Source organism: Bactrocera oleae, unplaced genomic scaffold, assembly GCF_042242935.1.
Source record: "Bactrocera oleae isolate idBacOlea1 unplaced genomic scaffold, idBacOlea1 ctg00000010.1, whole genome shotgun sequence".
NCBI lineage: Eukaryota > Metazoa > Arthropoda > Insecta > Diptera > Tephritidae > Bactrocera > Bactrocera oleae.
Window position 1 is genome coordinate 102,501 of NW_027212753.1, and position 20,000 is coordinate 122,500.

General features: G+C 49.5%; 1 protein-coding gene, 1 non-coding gene and 1 pseudogene across 2 annotated transcripts in view; all 3 read left to right on the plus strand.

The window, feature by feature from the left end:
- The window catches only part of LOC138858508 (secreted protein C-like), a 47,520-nt gene extending 32,246 nt beyond the window's left edge, over window positions 1–15,274 (plus strand). Inside the window, exons 2-3 of the mRNA XM_070112809.1 lie at window positions 4,418–4,921; window positions 15,092–15,274. Of these exons, the coding sequence (XP_069968910.1) occupies window positions 4,418–4,921; window positions 15,092–15,274 (687 nt within the window). The remainder of the gene's footprint in view (window positions 1–4,417; window positions 4,922–15,091) is intronic.
- On the plus strand, window positions 221–399 carry LOC138858525 (5.8S ribosomal RNA). Its single transcript, XR_011397613.1, has one exon. It is a non-coding gene; the product is annotated as a 5.8S ribosomal RNA (ribosomal RNA).
- On the plus strand, window positions 902–3,673 carry LOC138858570 (large subunit ribosomal RNA; annotated as a pseudogene).
- Window positions 15,275–20,000: the final 4,726 nt, after the last annotated feature.

The window sequence follows — 20,000 nt, forward strand, 5'->3', positions numbered from 1 at the left end:
AAAAGAAAACGCACAAATAGAGAAGAAAATAATATATAAAAGGTATTACTGTTTTTGTTGACCTAAGACATGCGCAGCTGCAAATGTTTGGGTTTAAAATTACAATTTATTGAAAGATGTTTTAAACTTATGTATTAAAAATTTATTATTGATTAATTATTAATACTTTCAATAAATTAAAATTCTTTGACTTTGAATTAAAAAAATACAAAAAAATTATCACTCTAAGCGGTGGATCACTCGGCTCATGGGTCGATGAAGAACGCAGCAAACTGTGCGTCATCGTGTGAACTGCAGGACACATGAACATCGACATTTTGAACGCATATTGCGGTCCATGCTGTTATGTACTTTAATTAATTTTAAAGTGCTGCTTGGACTACATATGGTTGAGGGTTGTAAGACTATGCTAAATTAGTTGCTTATTCTTTTAGTCAATTAATAGAATTTAAGCATATGGCATATTATTGGATTGTATTTTTCAATCCATAATATTAATAGCATAAAAAGAAATATAGAAAATATATTCTTGAATACCTCATATTTGAACGAAAATTTATGATAAATGAGAATCTTAGTATTCCCATAAAAGAAAAAATTTTCAACATTATTTAAATTATATTAAATAATACATAAGAGGAATGTCTAGCATAAAATAAATTTTTATTCTAGAATTAATTCACTCTATTGTATTGAGAAAAATTTATAATAAAAAAAAATATATGATATGTGGAGGAATAATGTTGTTAATTTTATTAATTATTATATTATGAATTTTAAAAAGGGATGAAAAGATTGAATAATATTGAGTAATCAAGATATAAAAATATATTTCTTTAAAATAGCAAATAGCAAAAAAATTAAATAAAAATAAACAAATCAATCTAAAATATATTTTATACAACCTCAACTCATATGGGACTACCCCCTGAATTTAAGCATATTAATGAGGGGAGGAAAAGAAACTAACAAGGATTTTCTTAGTAGCGGCGAGCGAAAAGAAAATAGTTCAGCACTAAGTCACTTTGTCTATATGGCAAATGTGAGATGCAGTGTATGGAATATCTTAATATCTAGTATGAGAAATTAACGATTTAAGTCCTTCTTAAATGAGGCCATTTACCCATAGAGGGTGCCAGGCCCGTATAACGTTAATGATTACTAGAAAGATATTTCCAAAGAGTCGTGTTGCTTGATAGTGCAGCACTAAGTGGGTGGTAAACTCCATCTAAAACTAAATATAACCATGAGACCGATAGTAAACAAGTACCGTGAGGGAAAGTTGAAAAGAACTCTGAATAGAGAGTTAAATAGTACGTGAAACTGCTTAGAGGTTAAGCCCGATGAACCTGAATATCCATTATGAAAAATTCATCATTATAACTGTAGTATTTAATTTTAAATATTATAGTAATAGTGTGCATTTTTTTTCATATAAGGACATTGTAATCTATTAACATAATAAAATATTTATCAAAAGATCATTGGTTTTTAAGTTTATTCAAATTAATTTGCTTTTAGCTTATTAACATAGAATAATTACTGATGATTTGATAAAGTGTTGATAGATTTTATTATATATAATGCTAAAATTCTTTTGAATTTTACAATAATATTATTATCATTGATTTTAATATTAATTGTATGCATTTATATGATTAACAATGCGAAAGATTCAGGATACCTTCGGGACCCGTCTTGAAACACGGACCAAGGAGTCTAACATATGTGCAAGTCATTGGGTTATATTAAACCTAATGGCGAAATTAACTTAACTGTATTAATAATGGGATTAATTTTTAATGTATTACATTATTAATTCAATCCCGGGGCGTTCCATATAGTTATGTATAATGATAATTTATTATTATTTATACCTCTAACTGGAGCGTACCTTGAGCATATATGCTGTGACCCGAAAGATGGTGAACTATACTTGATCAGGTTGAAGTCAGGGGAAACCCTGATGGAAGACCGAAACAGTTCTGACGTGCAAATCGATTGTCAGAATTGAGTATAGGGGCGAAAGACCAATCGAACCATCTAGTAGCTGGTTCCCTCCGAAGTTTCCCTCAGGATAGCTGGTGCATTTAAAAATTATGTAAAATAATCTTATCTGGTAAAGCGAATGATTAGAGGCCTTAGGGTCGAAACGACCTTAACCTATTCTCAAACTTTAAATGGGTAAGAACCTCACCTTTCTTGATATGAAGGTTGAGGTTATGATATAATGTGCCCAGTGGGCCACTTTTGGTAAGCAGAACTGGCGCTGTGGGATGAACCAAACGTAATGTTACGGTGCCTAAATTAACAACTCATGCAGATACCATGAAAGGCGTTGGTTGCTTAAAACAGCAGGACGGTGGACATGGAAGTCGTAATCCGCTAAGGAGTGTGTAACAACTCACCTGCCGAAGCAACTAGCCCTTAAAATGGATGGCGCTTAAGTTGTATACCTATACATTACCGCTAAAGTACATGATTTATAATACAATTTCGGTTGGATTATAAATTTTGAAACTTTAGTGAGTAGGAGGGTACAATGGTGTGCTTAGAAGTGTTTGGCGTAAGCCTGCATGGAGCCGCTATTGGTACAGATCTTGGTGGTAGTAGCAAATAATCGAATGAGACCTTGGAGGACTGAAGTGGAGAAGGGTTTCGTGTGAACAGTGGTTGATCACGAGTTAGTCGGTCCTAAGTTCAAGGCGAAAGCCGAAAATTTTCAAGTTTTAATGAAATGAAATGAATGAATTTTTATTCCATAGTAATTAAACACTTGAATAATTTTGAACGAAAGGGAATACGGTTCCAATTCCGTAACCTGTTGAGTATCCGTTTGTTATTAAAAATGGGCCTTGTGCTCATCCTGGCAACAGGAACGACCATAAAGAAGCCGTCGAGAGGTATCGGAAGAGTTTTCTTTTCTGTTTTATAGTCGTACTACCATGGAAGTCTTTCGAAGAGAGATATGGTAGATGGACTAGAAGAGCATGACATTTACTGTTGTGTCGATATTTTCTCCTCGGACCTTGAAAATTTATGGTGGGGTTACGCAAACTTCTCAACAGGCCGTACCAATATCCGCAGCTGGTCTCCAAGGTGAAGAGTCTCTAGTCGATAGAATAATGTAGGTAAGGGAAGTCGGCAAATTAGATCCGTAACTTCGGGATAAGGATTGGCTCTGAAGATTGAGATAGTCGGGCTTGATTGGGAAGCAATACCATGGTTTATGTACTCGTTCTGGGTAAATAGAGAATTTCGATTCTTGTTCCCCGGATAGTAGTTACGTAGCCAATTGTGGAACTTTCTTGCTAAAATTTCTAAAGGATTTATTATTGTATAGATACTTTTTAAATTATAACGATTATCAATTAACAATCAATTCAGAACTGGCACGGACTTGGGGAATCCGACTGTCTAATTAAAACAAAGCATTGTGATGGCCCTAACGGGTGTTGACACAATGTGATTTCTGCCCAGTGCTCTGAATGTCAAAGTGAAGAAATTCAAGTAAGCGCGGGTAAACGGCGGGAGTAACTATGACTCTCTTAAGGTAGCCAAATGCCTCGTCATCTAATTAGTGACGCGCATGAATGGATTAACGAGATTCCCTCTGTCCCTATCTACATTCGTTGTTTGGATTCCGACGCGAATAGACGTGCGTGCGCATCGTTGTGATTAGTAATTTTCGGTGATTTTTCGGTATTTTCTTTTGAGCGATATTTGTTTACGCGTTAGCATAAGCACCGTTGCTTGTCGAGTGTGTGAAATTGTTGCTACAATTTCTTGCGGAATTTCGCTTTGTGCGAGTATTCGCGTTTTGTTGTTAGTGCTCGGGTACGTGACCGCGAGTGTGTTTTTTCGTGCAAGGGCACAATTGGCGCGTTTTTTGGGCATTTTTCGGTGGAATAGCGGTAAGTACATATTTTTTAATATTGTGTACAGTACCTTAGGTGCTACCGCAACGTGGTCGTTCACGTTGTTGTTGGTGGGGGACTTTTTGCATAGCCCCAGTTTAGTGCCGTATTGTTGGTATTCTTTGCCGGCAGAGTCGCCTATTTGGAGTGTTGTGTTGGGCATCTGGTGTTCAGTTGGCCAGTTTCAGCAGGTTTCGAGCAGGATTGCTCAAAAGGTACCAGCGTCTGTCCAGTGTCGAAGTGAGTGTACCGTGTGCAGACAAACGGTCGTAGCAGTGTGCGTTTAACCCACGGATCGGTTCGGTCCAGCGCCACATCGGTCGACTCGCGGCCGTTACGGGGACATTGATCCGTCCGGCGGTCAATTTGAGTGACCTCTGTCCAGGCCTTTTGGCTGGAGTTGTGGGCTGTACCCTAGCGAGAACGCATTAATCGTCCGCTTGGGTCGTCGCTGCTATAGAGCGGGTCTGCGCTAGAGATACTTTCTCCAGCGCGTTCAGTTGCACGTACTTGGCGAGCGGCTGTTTTCGGCATCTGTTGAACTAGTGCCATCTGCGTCAGTGGTAAGTTCGGCGGATCAGCCTACCAAAGGGCGTCCGAAGGCAAGAATGCCTCCACCACGGAGGAGGAGGGTTAAATCCCTCGCTGGGAGTGAGGAGTCCGGTCCATCGGTGGTAACGGTGGACACTTCGGGAGACGAGGCGGTGAGGCCATCGGTGAGGTCCCCGCCACGGCGGAAGGCGCGTTTGGGGTCGCCGGCAGAAACGGGGGGTGATGAGGGCGGGAGCGGTAGTGGTAGCGGTTGCGATAACGGTGACACCGCTGAAAAAGCGGCTGTTCACCCCGCAAAGTCGGGCGAGGGCGAAGTGGGTGTTGCGCGCGTTGATACGGGCGCGAAGAAAACGGGCGCTAGCAAAACGAGCGCGAGCAATACGAGCGCGAGCAAGGGCGGCGCGAGCAACCGTGGTGCTCTTAAGGGGGTTGTTGTTGTCGGGGGTGGTGCGGTTAGCCATGTCGCGGCTATTAAGAAAATTTCGGCGGAGCTAAGCGAAGTAGTTTTTGGGGCCGAAAATTTCGCTATAGGGACCGCGAAGGGGCTGATGGAGCTTGCCTCGAAATACGAGGCACTTCTGATGACGGTAGTAACCGAGAATGCCCATCTTCGTGGTCAAGTTGACGCCCTTAGAGGAGGCTGTGGAGGACACTCCTCGCCGCCGAGCAGGTCAATGCCGGCTCCATCGGCACCGATGCCTCCGCCCCCAGCACCTGTACTGGAGGCGATTGCACCGGTGGCGCAGAAGCCTGTTGAGACCTGGTCAGTTGTGGTTAGGAGTAAGGGGCCTGCAGCTTCCTCTGAGGAAGTCATTAAAAAAGTTGTTAAGGAGGTGGGTCCTTCCCTGGGGGTAAGGATCCACGAGGTTAGGCCAATTAAGGGTGGTGGGGCGGTTATCCGCACTCCCTCTGTTTTAGAGAGGGAGAAAGTTGCGATGAACGCGAAATTCGGGGAGGTGGGGTTGGACGTGACTGTCAACCGGAAGTTGGGTCCTCGGGTTGTAGTCCAGGGGGTTCACACGGAGATCTCCCATGATGAGTTCATGGAAGAGTTACTCCGGCTGAACCTTCAGGATTTTAGCCCGGCGTCCCAGAGGTCAGATGTGAGGATGGTCAGTCGTCCCTGGAAGGTGGCCCCTGATGGTAGCACCAATGTCGTCCTTGAGGGTACGGACAAAATGATGTCCGCCCTCTTGGAGGCAGGTAGGTGCTACATCAAGTGGTTCTCCTTCCGGGTGCGACCGGATAGCCCCGTTGCTGGCTGCTTCCGGTGTATGAGTTTCGACCATAGAGTGGCTGTGTGTAGGGCCAAATCAGATGTCTGCCGGAGGTGCGGTCAGGAAGGCCACAGAGCTGCCAGTTGCGTCAATGCACTCCATTGCCGCAACTGCGCATTCAAGGGTAGACCAGCTGGGCATCTTATGATGTCCGCTGTCTGCCCGATATACTGTGGCATTGTTGAGCGCGCCCTCGCCAGACACTGATGGGGGGGATTATACAGTTAAACTGCCAGGGGGCGTATGCCGTAATGTGTGAATTGGGGGGGTGTATGGCTGAGGGGAGGTGCGGCATTGCCTTACTCCAGGAGCCCTACGCCACCAATGGTGTGGTTCGGGGTCTTCCTGGTAGTTTCAAGGTCTTCACGGACCTTGGGGCTAATGCTGCAATTGTTGTGAGTGATCCCAACTACGATTGTGTAGTTGTGGATTCCTCACAACTGGGTGTATGTGTCGCGATAGAGGGGGAGTTCGGTAGGCTGATTGTAGCTAGTTTGTACTGCAAATTTAGCGAGCCCCTAGAGCCCTACCTGGGCTACATGGATAAGCTACTACTACTTGCGAGTAGTAGCCCATTTATCCTAGGGCTGGATGCGAATGCCTCGTCTTCGATGTGGTTTAGTAAGGTATCCCGGCATTCGTCTGGATATCAAAGCCACAGTCGAGGCGAGGCATTAAGTGAATGGGTGGTGGCTAAAAACCTCCACATTGTGAATGAGCCGAGTGAATGGTACACGTTTGATGGGCCTGGGGGCGTGAGTGACATTGACGTGACGCTTATGAATCAGGCAGCAGATAGGGCGTTCGTAGCTAGATGGGAGGTTAAGGGAGGGTGGGGATTGAGTGATCATAATTTGATCCAAATTATGGTTACTCCCAAATCCCCTCCCTCGCTGTATGAGAGTCCATTGCGGCGATGGCGTACCTCTGGTATCGACTGGAACCAATATGGACGATCTGTCAGGGAAGCGGTATTGGGTATACCGCTTAGAGCGTTTGAGGATTTGGGGGTTGATGAGCAGGTTGCTCGTCTTTATGAGGTAGTGTGGGGGGTTAATGATAGGGTACTTAGAAAGTGTGAAAGTTTTATCGTTAGGAAAATTAAGTGGTGGACGCATGAGTTAACCTTGAAGAGGAGGACTGTCAGGCGATTGAGGCGAAAGTTTCAACGCGCTCGGCGGTCAAATTCTGACAGGCTGTCCCAGCTTAGGCATGAACTTAGTTGTGCTGCTAGGGAATATAAGGATATGTTGGTAAAAGTTAAAGAAGAGGAGTGGAGGAGTTTCGTGAGTGAGAATAGGGACGACCCGTGGGGTCAGGTCTATAGGATCTGCCGGGGTCGTAAGAGGGAGGACGTTACCTCTCTTCGCGTTGGTGACACTATGTTATCAACGTGGAGAGAGTGTGCGGGGGCTTTGTTAGGAGCGTTCTTTCCTAGGGCGGAGGTTCAGGTACCTCAAGCACAAGAGGTACCTGTCCCTCCATTAGACGATGGAGAGTTGGGGTACGCCTTTGGCCTGGTCAGGTCTAAACGGTCCCCAGGTTTTGATGGTTTGAACGGAGAGATGTGCAAAAGCTTGTGGAAGTTCATTCCGGAATACTTGGAGGCCATTTATAATAAGTGCGTGTGGGAGGGTTATTTTCCACGCGAGTGGAAAATTGCTAGGGTTGTACCTCTCCTGAAGTCCCCTGATAAGATCAGGAGTGATCCTCGCTCTTATCGGGGCATCAGTCTCCTTCCAGTACTTGGAAAAGTGCTGGAAAGAGTTATGGTGGAACGGCTTCAGGAGCTAACGCGGGGTATGTGGTCGGATAGACAGTATGGGTTCAGGAAAGGACGCAGTGTAGAGGATGCGTGGTTCTACGTTCAGGGTGCTGTTAGGGAGAATGTCAACAAATATGTCCTTGGCATATTTGTTGACTTCAAGGGGGCATTTGATTACCTAAGCTGGGATCGAGTGTTGCAACGGCTGGAGGAGCTTGGCTGTCCGGAAATTACTCTTTGGCGGAGTTACTTTTCGGACAGAAAAGCCTCTCTAGTCGGAATGAATGGGAGTGTGGAGATCGGAGTGGTTCGTGGCTGCCCGCAGGGATCCATCTGCGGTCCATATATTTGGAACCTCATGATGGACTCTCTGCTTGGACAGCTCGAACCCCTCTGTAAATGTTGTGCGTATGCGGACGACCTTCTCCTTCTGGTTGAAGGTCGATCGCGATTTGAGTTAGAGCGGGCGGGAGGACAATTTTTAGAAATTGTAAATAGTTGGGGTTTAGGTGTGGGGGTAGACATATCGATGGACAAAACGGTGACAATGCTGCTTAAGGGCAGATTGTCGCCGGTTCGTCCACCGATTGTCAAGGTGAATGGGGTCAGCATCAGGTATGTGACGCAAGTCAAATACCTGGGGCTGACCATGAGTGAAAGAATGTGCTTTACTCCACACTTAGCGATTCTGAAGGAGCGACTGCAGGCGGTCGTAGGCAAAGTGCGACGCATCTTGAGGAGCGATTGGGGCCTTGGACGCCGTGCTGTTCGCACCATATACCGTGGTCTATTTGTGGCTTGTGCCACTTATGGAGCCGCAATATGGTGGGAATCAGCGATGACGGTCTCTGGTCGCCGAAAACTCCTCTCGGTGCAACGTTGCATGATGCTTGCATGTTTGCCTGTATGTCGCACCGTTTCAACGGATGCGATGCAGGTTTTACTAGGTGCACCCCCTCTTGACCTGATTGTTGTACAGCGAGCTGTTGCATTCAGGTTAAGAAGGGGCTTGAGTGTGTCATTGCTGCGGAATGATTGGATTTCCGATGATGATGTGGAGAGGGAGGGATTTCTAGGGAGCAAGAGGCTTCTAGATGATAGGGTTAGGAGTAGGTGGCAAGACCGTTGGGACAATAGTCCTAACGGTCGGGTGACTTATGAGTACATCCGGGATGTTAGGTTCGTTGAGGGTAACCCAGACTTCAGATTTTGTCTGAGTCTGGGTTTTTTGTTAACGGGGCATGGGCCTCTGAATGCATTTTTGCATCAGAGGCACCTTTCTGATAGGTCGGGGTGTTTGTGTGGGGCGCGTCGTGAAGACTGGGTTCACTTGATCGCGGAGTGCCCGATGTACTCGGACATTAGGGATCTAGGGGGTATGGGGATTAGCTGGACTGATGGACGGTTAGATGTTAGCGGTGTGATCTCCACTAGTCGGAATGCCGAACAGTTAGGGTCGTTTGCGCGTGAATTGTTTAGGCGGCGGAGGCGTTTAACTGTGAGTTAGGGTTAGCTTCTTGTGTGAAAGGTGTGTGAGTGTAATGTGCGTATGGGGTTCAACCCTTGGTTACCAGTCCAGAGCTGTATGGAGGCTCAACTGGTAGTAGCTTCGGCTACGAGGTCTGACCGGAGACTTAATTCTGGTACCACGGGGAGCAGGGGCCCTTGGAGTTCGCTCCAACCTGCTCGTGCGGACTGGCCCTTCGGGGAGTATCGTGGTGGTTGTGGTTTATACCCAAATGCGGGAAGAACTGACGTTTTGTCAGTTCAATGTGGAGTTGCATTGCAACCGGGTGCCGGACCCAAAGTACGGCAGAGGTTTTAGATAGGCCTCGAACCTTACCAAGGTGTGTAGTGTGTCCATTCCACACTACCAATCGGTACTGAAAAATGCCTAGCATTTTTGGGGCGCTGATCAACGCATTGTATTGATACGCTGTGCTTTTGAGCGCCGTGAGATAAGGCCGTCGACGGCAGGTACTCACGTTAAACACACCGGACGTTGTCCCTATCTACCTACCCTTGCGAGAACGCCTTAATCGTCCGCTTGGGTCGTCGCTGCTACAGAGCGGGTCTGCGCTTGCGACACTTTTTTCAGCGCGTTCAGTCGCACGTACGTGGCGAGCGGCTGTTTCGGGGTCTTGTCTGAACGAGTCCCATCTGCGTCAGTGGTACGCTTGGCGGATCAGCCTACCGAAAGGCGAAGTCCGAAGGTAGAGATGCCTCCACCACGGAGGAGGAGGGTTAAGTCCCTCGCTGGGAGCGAAGAGTCGGGGCCATCAACCATTACGGTCGACACTTCGGGAGACGAGATGGTGGGGCCATCGGTAAGGTCCCCGCCACGGCGGAAGGCGCGTGTGGGGTCGCCGGAAGAAACGGGGGGTGATGAGGGTGGGAGCGGTAGTGGTAGCGGTTGCGGTAACGGTGACACCGCTGAAAAAGCGGCTGTTCACCCCGCAAAGTCGGGCGAGGGCGAAGTGGGTGTTGCGTGCGTTGATACGGGCGCGAAGAAAAAGGGCGCTAGCAAAATGAGCGTGAGCAAGAGCGGCGCGAGCAACCGTGGAGCTCTTAAGGGGGGTGTTGTTGTCGGGGGTGGTGCGGTTAGCCATGTCGCGGCTATTAAGAAAATTTCGGCGGAGCTTAGCGAAGTAGTTTTTGGGGCCGAAAATTTCGCTATAGGGACCGTGAAGGGGCTGATGGAGCTTGCCTCGAAGTACGAGGCACTTCTGATGACGGTTGTAGCCGAGAATGCCCATCTTCGCGGTCAAGTTGACGCCCTTAGAGGAAGCTGTGGGGGACACTCCTCGCCGCCGAGCAGGTCAATGCCGGCTCCATCGGCACCGATGCCTCCGCCCCAGCACCTGTACTGGAGGCGATTGCACCGGTGGCGCAGAAGCCTGTTGAGACCTGGTCCGTTGTGGTTAGGAGTAAGGGGCCTGCAGCTTCCTCTGAGGAAGTGATTAAAAAAGTAGTTAAGGAGGTGGGTCCTTCCCTGGGGGTAAGGATCCACGAGGTTAGGCCAATTAAGGGTGGTGGGGCGGTTATCCGCACTCCCTCTGTTTTAGAGAGGGAGAAAGTTGCGACAAACGCGAAATTCGGGGAGGTGGGGTTGGACGTGACTGTCAACCGGAAGTTGGGTCCTCGGGTTGTAGTCCAGGGGGTTCATACGGAGATCTCCCATGATGAGTTCATGGAAGAGTTACTCCGGCTGAACCTTCAGGATTTCAGCCCGGCGTCCCAGAGGTCTGACGTAAGGATGGTCAGTCGCCCCTGGAAGGTGGCCCCTGATGGTAGCACCAATGTCGTCCTTGAGGGTACGGACAAAATGATGTCCGCCCTCCTGGAGGCAGGTAGGTGCTACATCAAGTGGTTCTCCTTCCGGGTGCGACCGGATAGCCCCGTTGCTGGCTGCTTCCGGTGTATGAGTTTCGACCATAGAGTGGCTGTGTGTAGGGCCAAATCAGATGTCTGCCGGAGGTGCGGTCAGGAAGGCCACAGAGCTGCCAGTTGCGTCAATGCACTCCATTGCCGCAACTGCGCATTCAAGGGTAGACCAGCTGGGCATCTTATGATGTCCGCTGTCTGCCCGATATACTGTGGCATTGTTGAGCGCGCCCTCGCCAGACACTGATGGGGGGAATTATACAGTTAAACTGCCAGGGGGCGTATGCCGTAATGTGTGAATTGGGGGGGTGTATGGCTGAGGGGAGGTGCGGCATTGCCTTACTCCAGGAGCCCTACGCCACCAATGGTGTGGTTCGGGGTCTTCCTGGTAGTTTCAGGGTCTTCACGGACCTTGGGGCTAATGCTGCAATTGTTGTGAGTGATCCCAACTACGATTGTGTAGTTGTGGATTCCTCACAACTGGGTGTATGTGTCGCGATAGAGGGGGAGTTCGGTAGGCTGATTGTAGCTAGTTTGTACTGCAAATTTAGCGAGCCCCTAGAGCCCTACCTGGGCTACATGGATAAGCTACTACTACTTGCGAGTAGTAGCCCATTTATCCTAGGGCTGGATGCGAATGCCTCGTCTTCGATGTGGTTTAGTAAGGTATCCCGGCATTCGTCTGGATATCAAAGCCACAGTCGAGGCGAGGCATTAAGTGAATGGGTGGTGGCTAAAAACCTCCACATTGTGAATGAGCCGAGTGAATGGTACACGTTTGATGGGCCTGGGGGCGTGAGTGACATTGACGTGACGCTTATGAATCAGGCAGCAGATAGGGCGTTCGTAGCTAGATGGGAGGTTAAGGGAGGGTGGGGATTGAGTGATCATAATTTGATCCAAATTATGGTTACTCCCAAATCCCCTCCCTCGCTGTATGAGAGTCCATTGCGGCGATGGCGTACCTCTGGTATCGACTGGAACCAATATGGACGATCTGTCAGGGAAGCGGTATTGGGTATACCGCTTATAGCGTTTGAGGATTTGGGGGTCGATGAGCAGGTTGCTCGTCTTTATGAGGTAGTGTGGGGGGTTAATGATAGGGTACTTAGAAAGTGTGAAAGTTTTATCGTTAGGAAAATTAAGTGGTGGACGCATGAGTTAACCTTGAAGAGGAGGACTGTCAGGCGATTGAGGCGAAAGTTTCAACGCGCTCGGCGGTCCAATTCTGACAGGCTGTCCCAGCTTAGGCATGAACTTAGTTGTGCGGCTAGGGAATATAAGGATATGTTGGTAAAAGTTAAAGAAGAGGAGTGGAGGAGTTTCGTGAGTGAGAATAGGGACGACCCGTGGGGTCAGGTCTATAGGATCTGCCGGGGTCGTAAGAGGGAGGACGTTACCTCTCTTCGCGTTGGTGACACTATGTTATCAACGTGGAGAGAGTGTGCGGGGGCTTTGTTAGGAGCGTTCTTTCCTAGGGCGGAGGTTCAGGTACCTCAAGCACAAGAGGTACCTGTCCCTCCATTAGACGATGGAGAGTTGGGGTACGCCTTTGGCCTGGTCAGGTCTAAACGGTCCCCAGGTTTTGATGGTTTGAACGGAGAGATGTGCAAAAGCTTGTGGAAGTTCATTCCGGAATACTTGGAGGCCATTTATAATAAGTGCGTGTGGGAGGGTTATTTTCCACGCGAGTGGAAAATTGCTAGGGTTGTACCTCTCCTGAAGTCCCCTGATAAGATCAGGAGTGATCCTCGCTCTTATCGGGGCATCAGTCTCCTTCCAGTACTTGGAAAAGTGCTGGAAAGAGTTATGGTGGAACGGCTTCAGGAGCTAACGCGGGGTATGTGGTCGGATAGACAGTATGGGTTCAGGAAAGGACGCAGTGTAGAGGATGCGTGGTTCTACGTTCAGGGTGCTGTTAGGGAGAATGTCAACAAATATGTCCTTGGCATATTTGTTGACTTCAAGGGGGCATTTGATTACCTAAGCTGGGATCGAGTGTTGCAACGGCTGGAGGAGCTTGGCTGTCCGGAAATTACTCTTTGGCGGAGTTACTTTTCGGACAGAAAAGCCTCTCTAGTCGGAATGAATGGGAGTGTGGAGATCGGAGTGGTTCGTGGCTGCCCGCAGGGATCCATCTGCGGTCCATATATTTGGAACCTCATGATGGACTCTCTGCTTGGACAGCTCGAACCCCTCTGTAAATGTTGTGCGTATGCGGACGACCTTCTCCTTCTGGTTGAAGGTCGATCGCGATTTGAGTTAGAGCGGGCGGGAGGACAATTTTTAGAAATTGTAAATAGTTGGGGTTTAGGTGTGGGGGTAGACATATCGATGGACAAAACGGTGACAATGCTGCTTAAGGGCAGATTGTCGCCGGTTCGTCCACCGATTGTCAAGGTGAATGGGGTCAGCATCAGGTATGTGACGCAAGTCAAATACCTGGGGCTGACCATGAGTGAAAGAATGTGCTTTACTCCACACTTAGCGATTCTGAAGGAGCGACTGCAGGCGGTCGTAGGCAAAGTGCGACGCATCTTGAGGAGCGATTGGGGCCTTGGACGCCGTGCTGTTCGCACCATATACCGTGGTCTATTTGTGGCTTGTGCCACTTATGGAGCCGCAATATGGTGGGAATCAGCGATGACGGTCTCTGGTCGCCGAAAACTCCTCTCGGTGCAACGTTGCATGATGCTTGCATGTTTGCCTGTATGTCGCACCGTTTCAACGGATGCGATGCAGGTTTTACTAGGTGCACCCCCTCTTGACCTGATTGTTGTACAGCGAGCTGTTGCATTCAGGTTAAGAAGGGGCTTGAGTGTGTCATTGCTGCGGAATGATTGGATTTCCGATGATGATGTGGAGAGGGAGGGATTTCTAGGGAGCAAGAGGCTTCTAGATGATAGGGTTAGGAGTAGGTGGCAAGACCGTTGGGACAATAGTCCTAACGGTCGGGTGACTTATGAGTACATCCGGGATGTTAGGTTCGTTGAGGGTAACCCAGACTTCAGATTTTGTCTGAGTCTGGGTTTTTTGTTAACGGGGCATGGGCCTCTGAATGCATTTTTGCATCAGAGGCACCTTTCTGATAGGTCGGGGTGTTTGTGTGGGGCGCGTCGTGAAGACTGGGTTCACTTGATCGCGGAGTGCCCGATGTACTCGGACATTAGGGATCTAGGGGGTATGGGGATTAGCTGGACTGATGGACGGTTAGATGTTAGCGGTGTGATCTCCACTAGTCGGAATGCCGAACAGTTAGGGTCGTTTGCGCGTGAATTGTTTAGGCGGCGGAGGCGTTTAACTGTGAGTTAGGGTTAGCTTCTTGTGTGAAAGGTGTGTGAGTGTAATGTGCGTATGGGGTTCAACCCTTGGTTACCAGTCCAGAGCTGTATGGAGGCTCAACTGGTAGTAGCTTCGGCTACGAGGTCTGACCGGAGACTTAATTCTGGTACCACGGGGAGCAGGGGCCCTTGGAGTTCGCTCCAACCTGCTCGTGCGGACTGGCCCTTCGGGGAGTATCGTGGTGGTTGTGGTTTATACCCAAATGCGGGAAGAACTGACGTTTTGTCAGTTCAATGTGGAGTTGCATTGCAACCGGGTGCCGGACCCAAAGTACGGCAGAGGTTTTAGATAGGCCTCGAACCTTACCAAGGTGTGTAGTGTGTCCATTCCACACTACCAATCGGTACTGAAAAATGCCTTGCATTTTTGGGGCGCTGATCAACGCATTGTATTGATACGCTGTGCTTTTGAGCGCCGTGAGATAAGGCCGTCGACGGCAGGTACTCACGTTAAACACACCGGACGTTGTCCCTATCTACTCATTCGTTGTTTGGATTCCGACGCGAATAGACGTGCGTGCGCATCGTTGCGATTAATTAGTGATTTTTTCGATTTTCTTTTGTGCGGTATTTGTTTACGCGAGTGAGTTGGCACCGTTGCTTGGCGGGTGTGAAAATTGTTGTTGCGATTTCCGTGGAATTTCGTTTTGTGCGGGTATTCGCTGGAAATTGTTTTTGCTCGGTTACGGGACCGCGTGTGTGGTTTTTCGTGCTAGGGCACGAATTGCGCGTTTTTAGGAAATTTTTGGCGTGGGCATATTAAGTAGCGGTAAGTACATATTTTTTAATATTGTGTACTGTACCTTTAGGTACTACCGCAACGTGGTTGTTATTGTTGTGGGACTCTCCGTACAGTTCCAGTTTAGTGCTGTGTTGTTGGCATTGTTTGCCGGCTGGACTGCTTGTTTGGAGTGCTGTGTTGGGCATCTGGCGTTCAGTTGGTCAGTGTCAGCAAGTCCTGAGCAGGATTGCTCAATAGGTACCGGCGGCTGTCCCAGTGTTGGAGACAGTGAATCCTGTGCAGACAAACGGTCGTAGTAGTGTGCGTTTAGCCCACGGATCGATTCGGTTCAGCGCCACATCGGTCGACTCGCAACCGTTACGGGGACTTGTTCCGTCCGGCGGTCATTTGAGTGACCTTGTCCAGACCATTTGGTTGGAGTTGTGGGCTGTACCCTTGCGAGAACGCCTTAATCGTCCGCTTGGGTCGTCGCTGCTACAGAGCGGGTCTGCGCTTGCGACACTTTTTTCAGCGCGTTCAGTCGCACGTACGTGGCGAGCGGCTGTTTCGGGGTCTTGTCTGAACGAGTCCCATCTGCGTCAGTGGTACGCTTGGCGGATCAGCCTACCGAAAGGCGAAGTCCGAAGGTAGAGATGCCTCCACCACGGAGGAGGAGGGTTAAGTCCCTCGCTGGGAGCGAAGAGTCGGGGCCATCAACCATTACGGTCGACACTTCGGGAGACGAGATGGTGGGGCCATCGGTAAGGTCCCCGCCACGGCGGAAGGCGCGTGTGGGGTCGCCGGTAGAAACGGGGGGTGATGAGGGTGGGAGCGGTAGTGGTAGCGGTTGCGGTAACGGTGACACCGCTGAAAAAGCGGCTGTTCACCCCGCAAAGTCGGGCGAGGGCGAAGTGGGTGTTGCGTGCGTTGATACGGGCGCGAAGAAAAAGGGCGCTAGCAAAATGAGCGTGAGCAAGAGCGGCGCGAGCAACCGTGGAGCTCTTAAGGGGGGTGTTGTTGTCGGGGGTGGTGCGGTTAGCCATGTCGCGGCTATTAAGAAAATTTCGGCGGAGCTTAGCGAAGTAGTTTTTGGGGCCGAAAATTTCGCTATAGGGACCGTGAAGGGGCTGATGGAGCTTGCCTCGAAGTACGAGGCACTTCTGATGACGGTTGTAGCCGAGAATGCCCATCTTCGCGGTCAAGTTGACGCCCTTAGAGGAAGCTGTGGGGGACACTCCTCGCCGCCGAGCAGGTCAATGCCGGCTCCATCGGCACCGATGCCTCCGCCCCCAGCACCTGTACTGGAGGCGATTGCACCGGTGGCGCAGAAGCCTGTTGAGACCTGGTCCGTTGTGGTTAGGAGTAAGGGGCCTGCAGCTTCCTCTGAGGAAGTGATTAAAAAAGTAGTTAAGGAGGTGGGTCCTTCCCTGGGGGTAAGGATCCACGAGGTTAGGCCAATTAAGGGTGGTGGGGCGGTTATCCGCACTCCCTCTGTTTTAGAGAGGGAGAAAGTTGCGACGAACGCGAAATTCGGGGAGGTGGGGTTGGACGTGACTGTCAACCGGAAGTTGGGTCCTCGGGTTGTAGTCCAGGGGGTTCATACGGAGATCTCCCATGATGAGTTCATGGAAGAGTTACTCCGGCTGAACCTTCAGGATTTCAGCCCGGCGTCCCAGAGGTCTGACGTAAGGATGGTCAGTCGCCCCTGGAAGGTGGCCCCTGATGGTAGCACCAATGTCGTCCTTGAGGGTACGGACAAAATGATGTCCGCCCTCCTGGAGGCAGGTAGGTGCTACATCAAGTGGTTCTCCTTCCGGGTGCGACCGGATAGCCCCGTTGCTGGCTGCTTCCGGTGTATGAGTTTCGACCATAGAGTGGCTGTGTGTAGGGCCAAATCAGATGTCTGCCGGAGGTGCGGTCAGGAAGGCCACAGAGCTGCCAGTTGCGTCAATGCACTCCATTGCCGCAACTGCGCATTCAAGGGTAGACCAGCTGGGCATCTTATGATGTCCGCTGTCTGCCCGATATACTGTGGCATTGTTGAGCGCGCCCTCGCCAGACACTGATGGGGGAATTATACAGTTAAACTGCCAGGGGGCGTATGCCGTAATGTGTGAATTGGGGGGGTGTATGGCTGAGGGGAGGTGCGGCATTGCCTTACTCCAGGAGCCCTACGCCACCAATGGTGTGGTTCGGGGTCTTCCTGGTAGTTTCAGGGTCTTCACGGACCTTGGGGCTAATGCTGCAATTGTTGTGAGTGATCCCAACTACGATTGTGTAGTTGTGGATTCCTCACAACTGGGTGTATGTGTCGCGATAGAGGGGGAGTTCGGTAGGCTGATTGTAGCTAGTTTGTACTGCAAATTTAGCGAGCCCCTAGAGCCCTACCTGGGCTACATGGATAAGCTACTACTACTTGCGAGTAGTAGCCCATTTATCCTAGGGCTGGATGCGAATGCCTCGTCTTCGATGTGGTTTAGTAAGGTATCCCGGCATTCGTCTGGATATCAAAGCCACAGTCGAGGCGAGGCATTAAGTGAATGGGTGGTGGCTAAAAACCTCCACATTGTGAATGAGCCGAGTGAATGGTACACGTTTGATGGGCCTGGGGGCGTGAGTGACATTGACGTGACGCTTATGAATCAGGCAGCAGATAGGGCGTTCGTAGCTAGATGGGAGGTTAAGGGAGGGTGGGGATTGAGTGATCATAATTTGATCCAAATTATGGTTACTCCCAAATCCCCTCCCTCGCTGTATGAGAGTCCATTGCGGCGATGGCGTACCTCTGGTATCGACTGGAACCAATATGGACGATCTGTCAGGGAAGCGGTATTGGGTATACCGCTTATAGCGTTTGAGGATTTGGGGGTCGATGAGCAGGTTGCTCGTCTTTATGAGGTAGTGTGGGGGGTTAATGATAGGGTACTTAGAAAGTGTGAAAGTTTTATCGTTAGGAAAATTAAGTGGTGGACGCATGAGTTAACCTTGAAGAGGAGGACTGTCAGGCGATTGAGGCGAAAGTTTCAACGCGCTCGGCGGTCCAATTCTGACAGGCTGTCCCAGCTTAGGCATGAACTTAGTTGTGCGGCTAGGGAATATAAGGATATGTTGGTAAAAGTTAAAGAAGAGGAGTGGAGGAATTTTGTAGGGGAAAATAGGGACGACCCGTGGGGTCAGGTCTATAGGATCTGCCGGGGTCGTAAGAGGGAGGATATCACCTCTCTTCGCGTTGGTGACACTGTGTTATCAACGTGGAGAGAGTGTGCGGGGGCTTTGTTAGGAGCGTTCTTTCCTAGGGCGGAGGTTCAGGTACCTCAAGCACAAGAGGTACCTGTCCCTCCATTAGATGATGGAGAGTTGGGGTACGCCTTTGGCCTGGTCAGGTCTAAACGGTCCCCAGGTTTTGATGGTTTGAACGGAGAGATGTGTAAAAGCTTGTGGAAGTTCATTCCTGAATACTTGGAGGCCATTTATGATAAGTGCGTGTGGGAGGGTTATTTTCCCCGCGAGTGGAAAATTGCTAGGGTTGTACCTCTCCTGAAGTCCCCTGATAAGATCAGGAGTGATCCTCGCTCTTATCGGGGCATCAGTCTCCTTCCAGTACTTGGAAAAGTGCTGGAAAGAGTTATGGTGGAACGGCTTCAGGAGCTAACGCGGGGTATGTGGTCGGATAGACAGTATGGGTTCAGGAAAGGACGCAGTGTAGAGGATGCGTGGTTCTACGTTCAGGGTGCTGTTAGGGAGAATGTCAACAAATATGTCCTTGGCATATTTGTTGACTTCAAGGGGGCATTTGATTACCTAAGCTGGGATCGAGTGTTGCAACGGCTGGAGGAGCTTGGCTGTCCGGAAATTACTCTTTGGCGGAGTTACTTTTCGGACAGAAAAGCCTCTCTAGTCGGAATGAATGGGAGTGTGGAGATCGGAGTGGTTCGTGGCTGCCCGCAGGGATCCATCTGCGGTCCATATATTTGGAACCTCATGATGGACTCTCTGCTTGGACAGCTCGAACCCCTCTGTAAATGTTGTGCGTATGCGGACGACCTTCTCCTTCTGGTTGAAGGTCGATCGCGATTTGAGTTAGAGCGGGCGGGAGGACAATTTTTAGAAATTGTAAATAATTGGGGTTTAGGTGTGGGGGTAGACATATCGATGGACAAAACGGTGACAATGCTGCTTAAGGGCAGATTGTCGCCGGTTCGTCCACCGATTGTCAAGGTGAATGGGGTCAGCATCAGGTATGTGACGCAAGTCAAATACCTTGGGCTGACCATGAGTGAAAGAATGTGCTTTACTCCACACTTAGCGATTCTGAAGGAGCGACTGCAGGCGGTCGTAGGCAAAGTGCGACGCATCTTGAGGAGCGATTGGGGCCTTGGACGCCGTGCTGTTCGCACCATATACCGTGGTCTATTTGTGGCTTGTGCCACTTATGGAGCCGCAATATGGTGGGAATCAGCGGTGACGGTCTCTGGTCGCCGAAAACTCCTCTCGGTGCAACGTTGCATGATGCTTGCATGTTTGCCTGTATGTCGCACCGTTTCAACGGATGCGATGCAGGTTTTACTAGGTGCACCCCCTCTTGACCTGATTGTTGTACAGCGAGCTGTTGCATTCAGGTTAAGAAGGGGCTTGAGTGTGTCATTGCTGCGGAATGATTGGATTTCCGATGATGATGTGGAGAGGGAGGGATTTCTAGGGAGCAAGAGGCTTCTAGATGATAGGGTTAGGAGTAGGTGGCAAGACCGTTGGGACAATAGTCCTAACGGTCGGGTGACTTATGAGTACATCCGGGATGTTAGGTTCGTTGAGGGTAACCCAGACTTCAGATTTTGTCTGAGTCTGGGTTTTTTGTTAACGGGGCATGGGCCTCTGAATGCATTTTTGCATCAGAGGCACCTTTCTGATAGGTCGGGGTGTTTGTGTGGGGCGCGTCGTGAAGACTGGGTTCACTTGATCGCGGAGTGCCCGATGTACTCGGACATTAGGGATCTAGGGGGTATGGGGATTAGCTGGACTGATGGACGGTTAGATGTTAGCGGT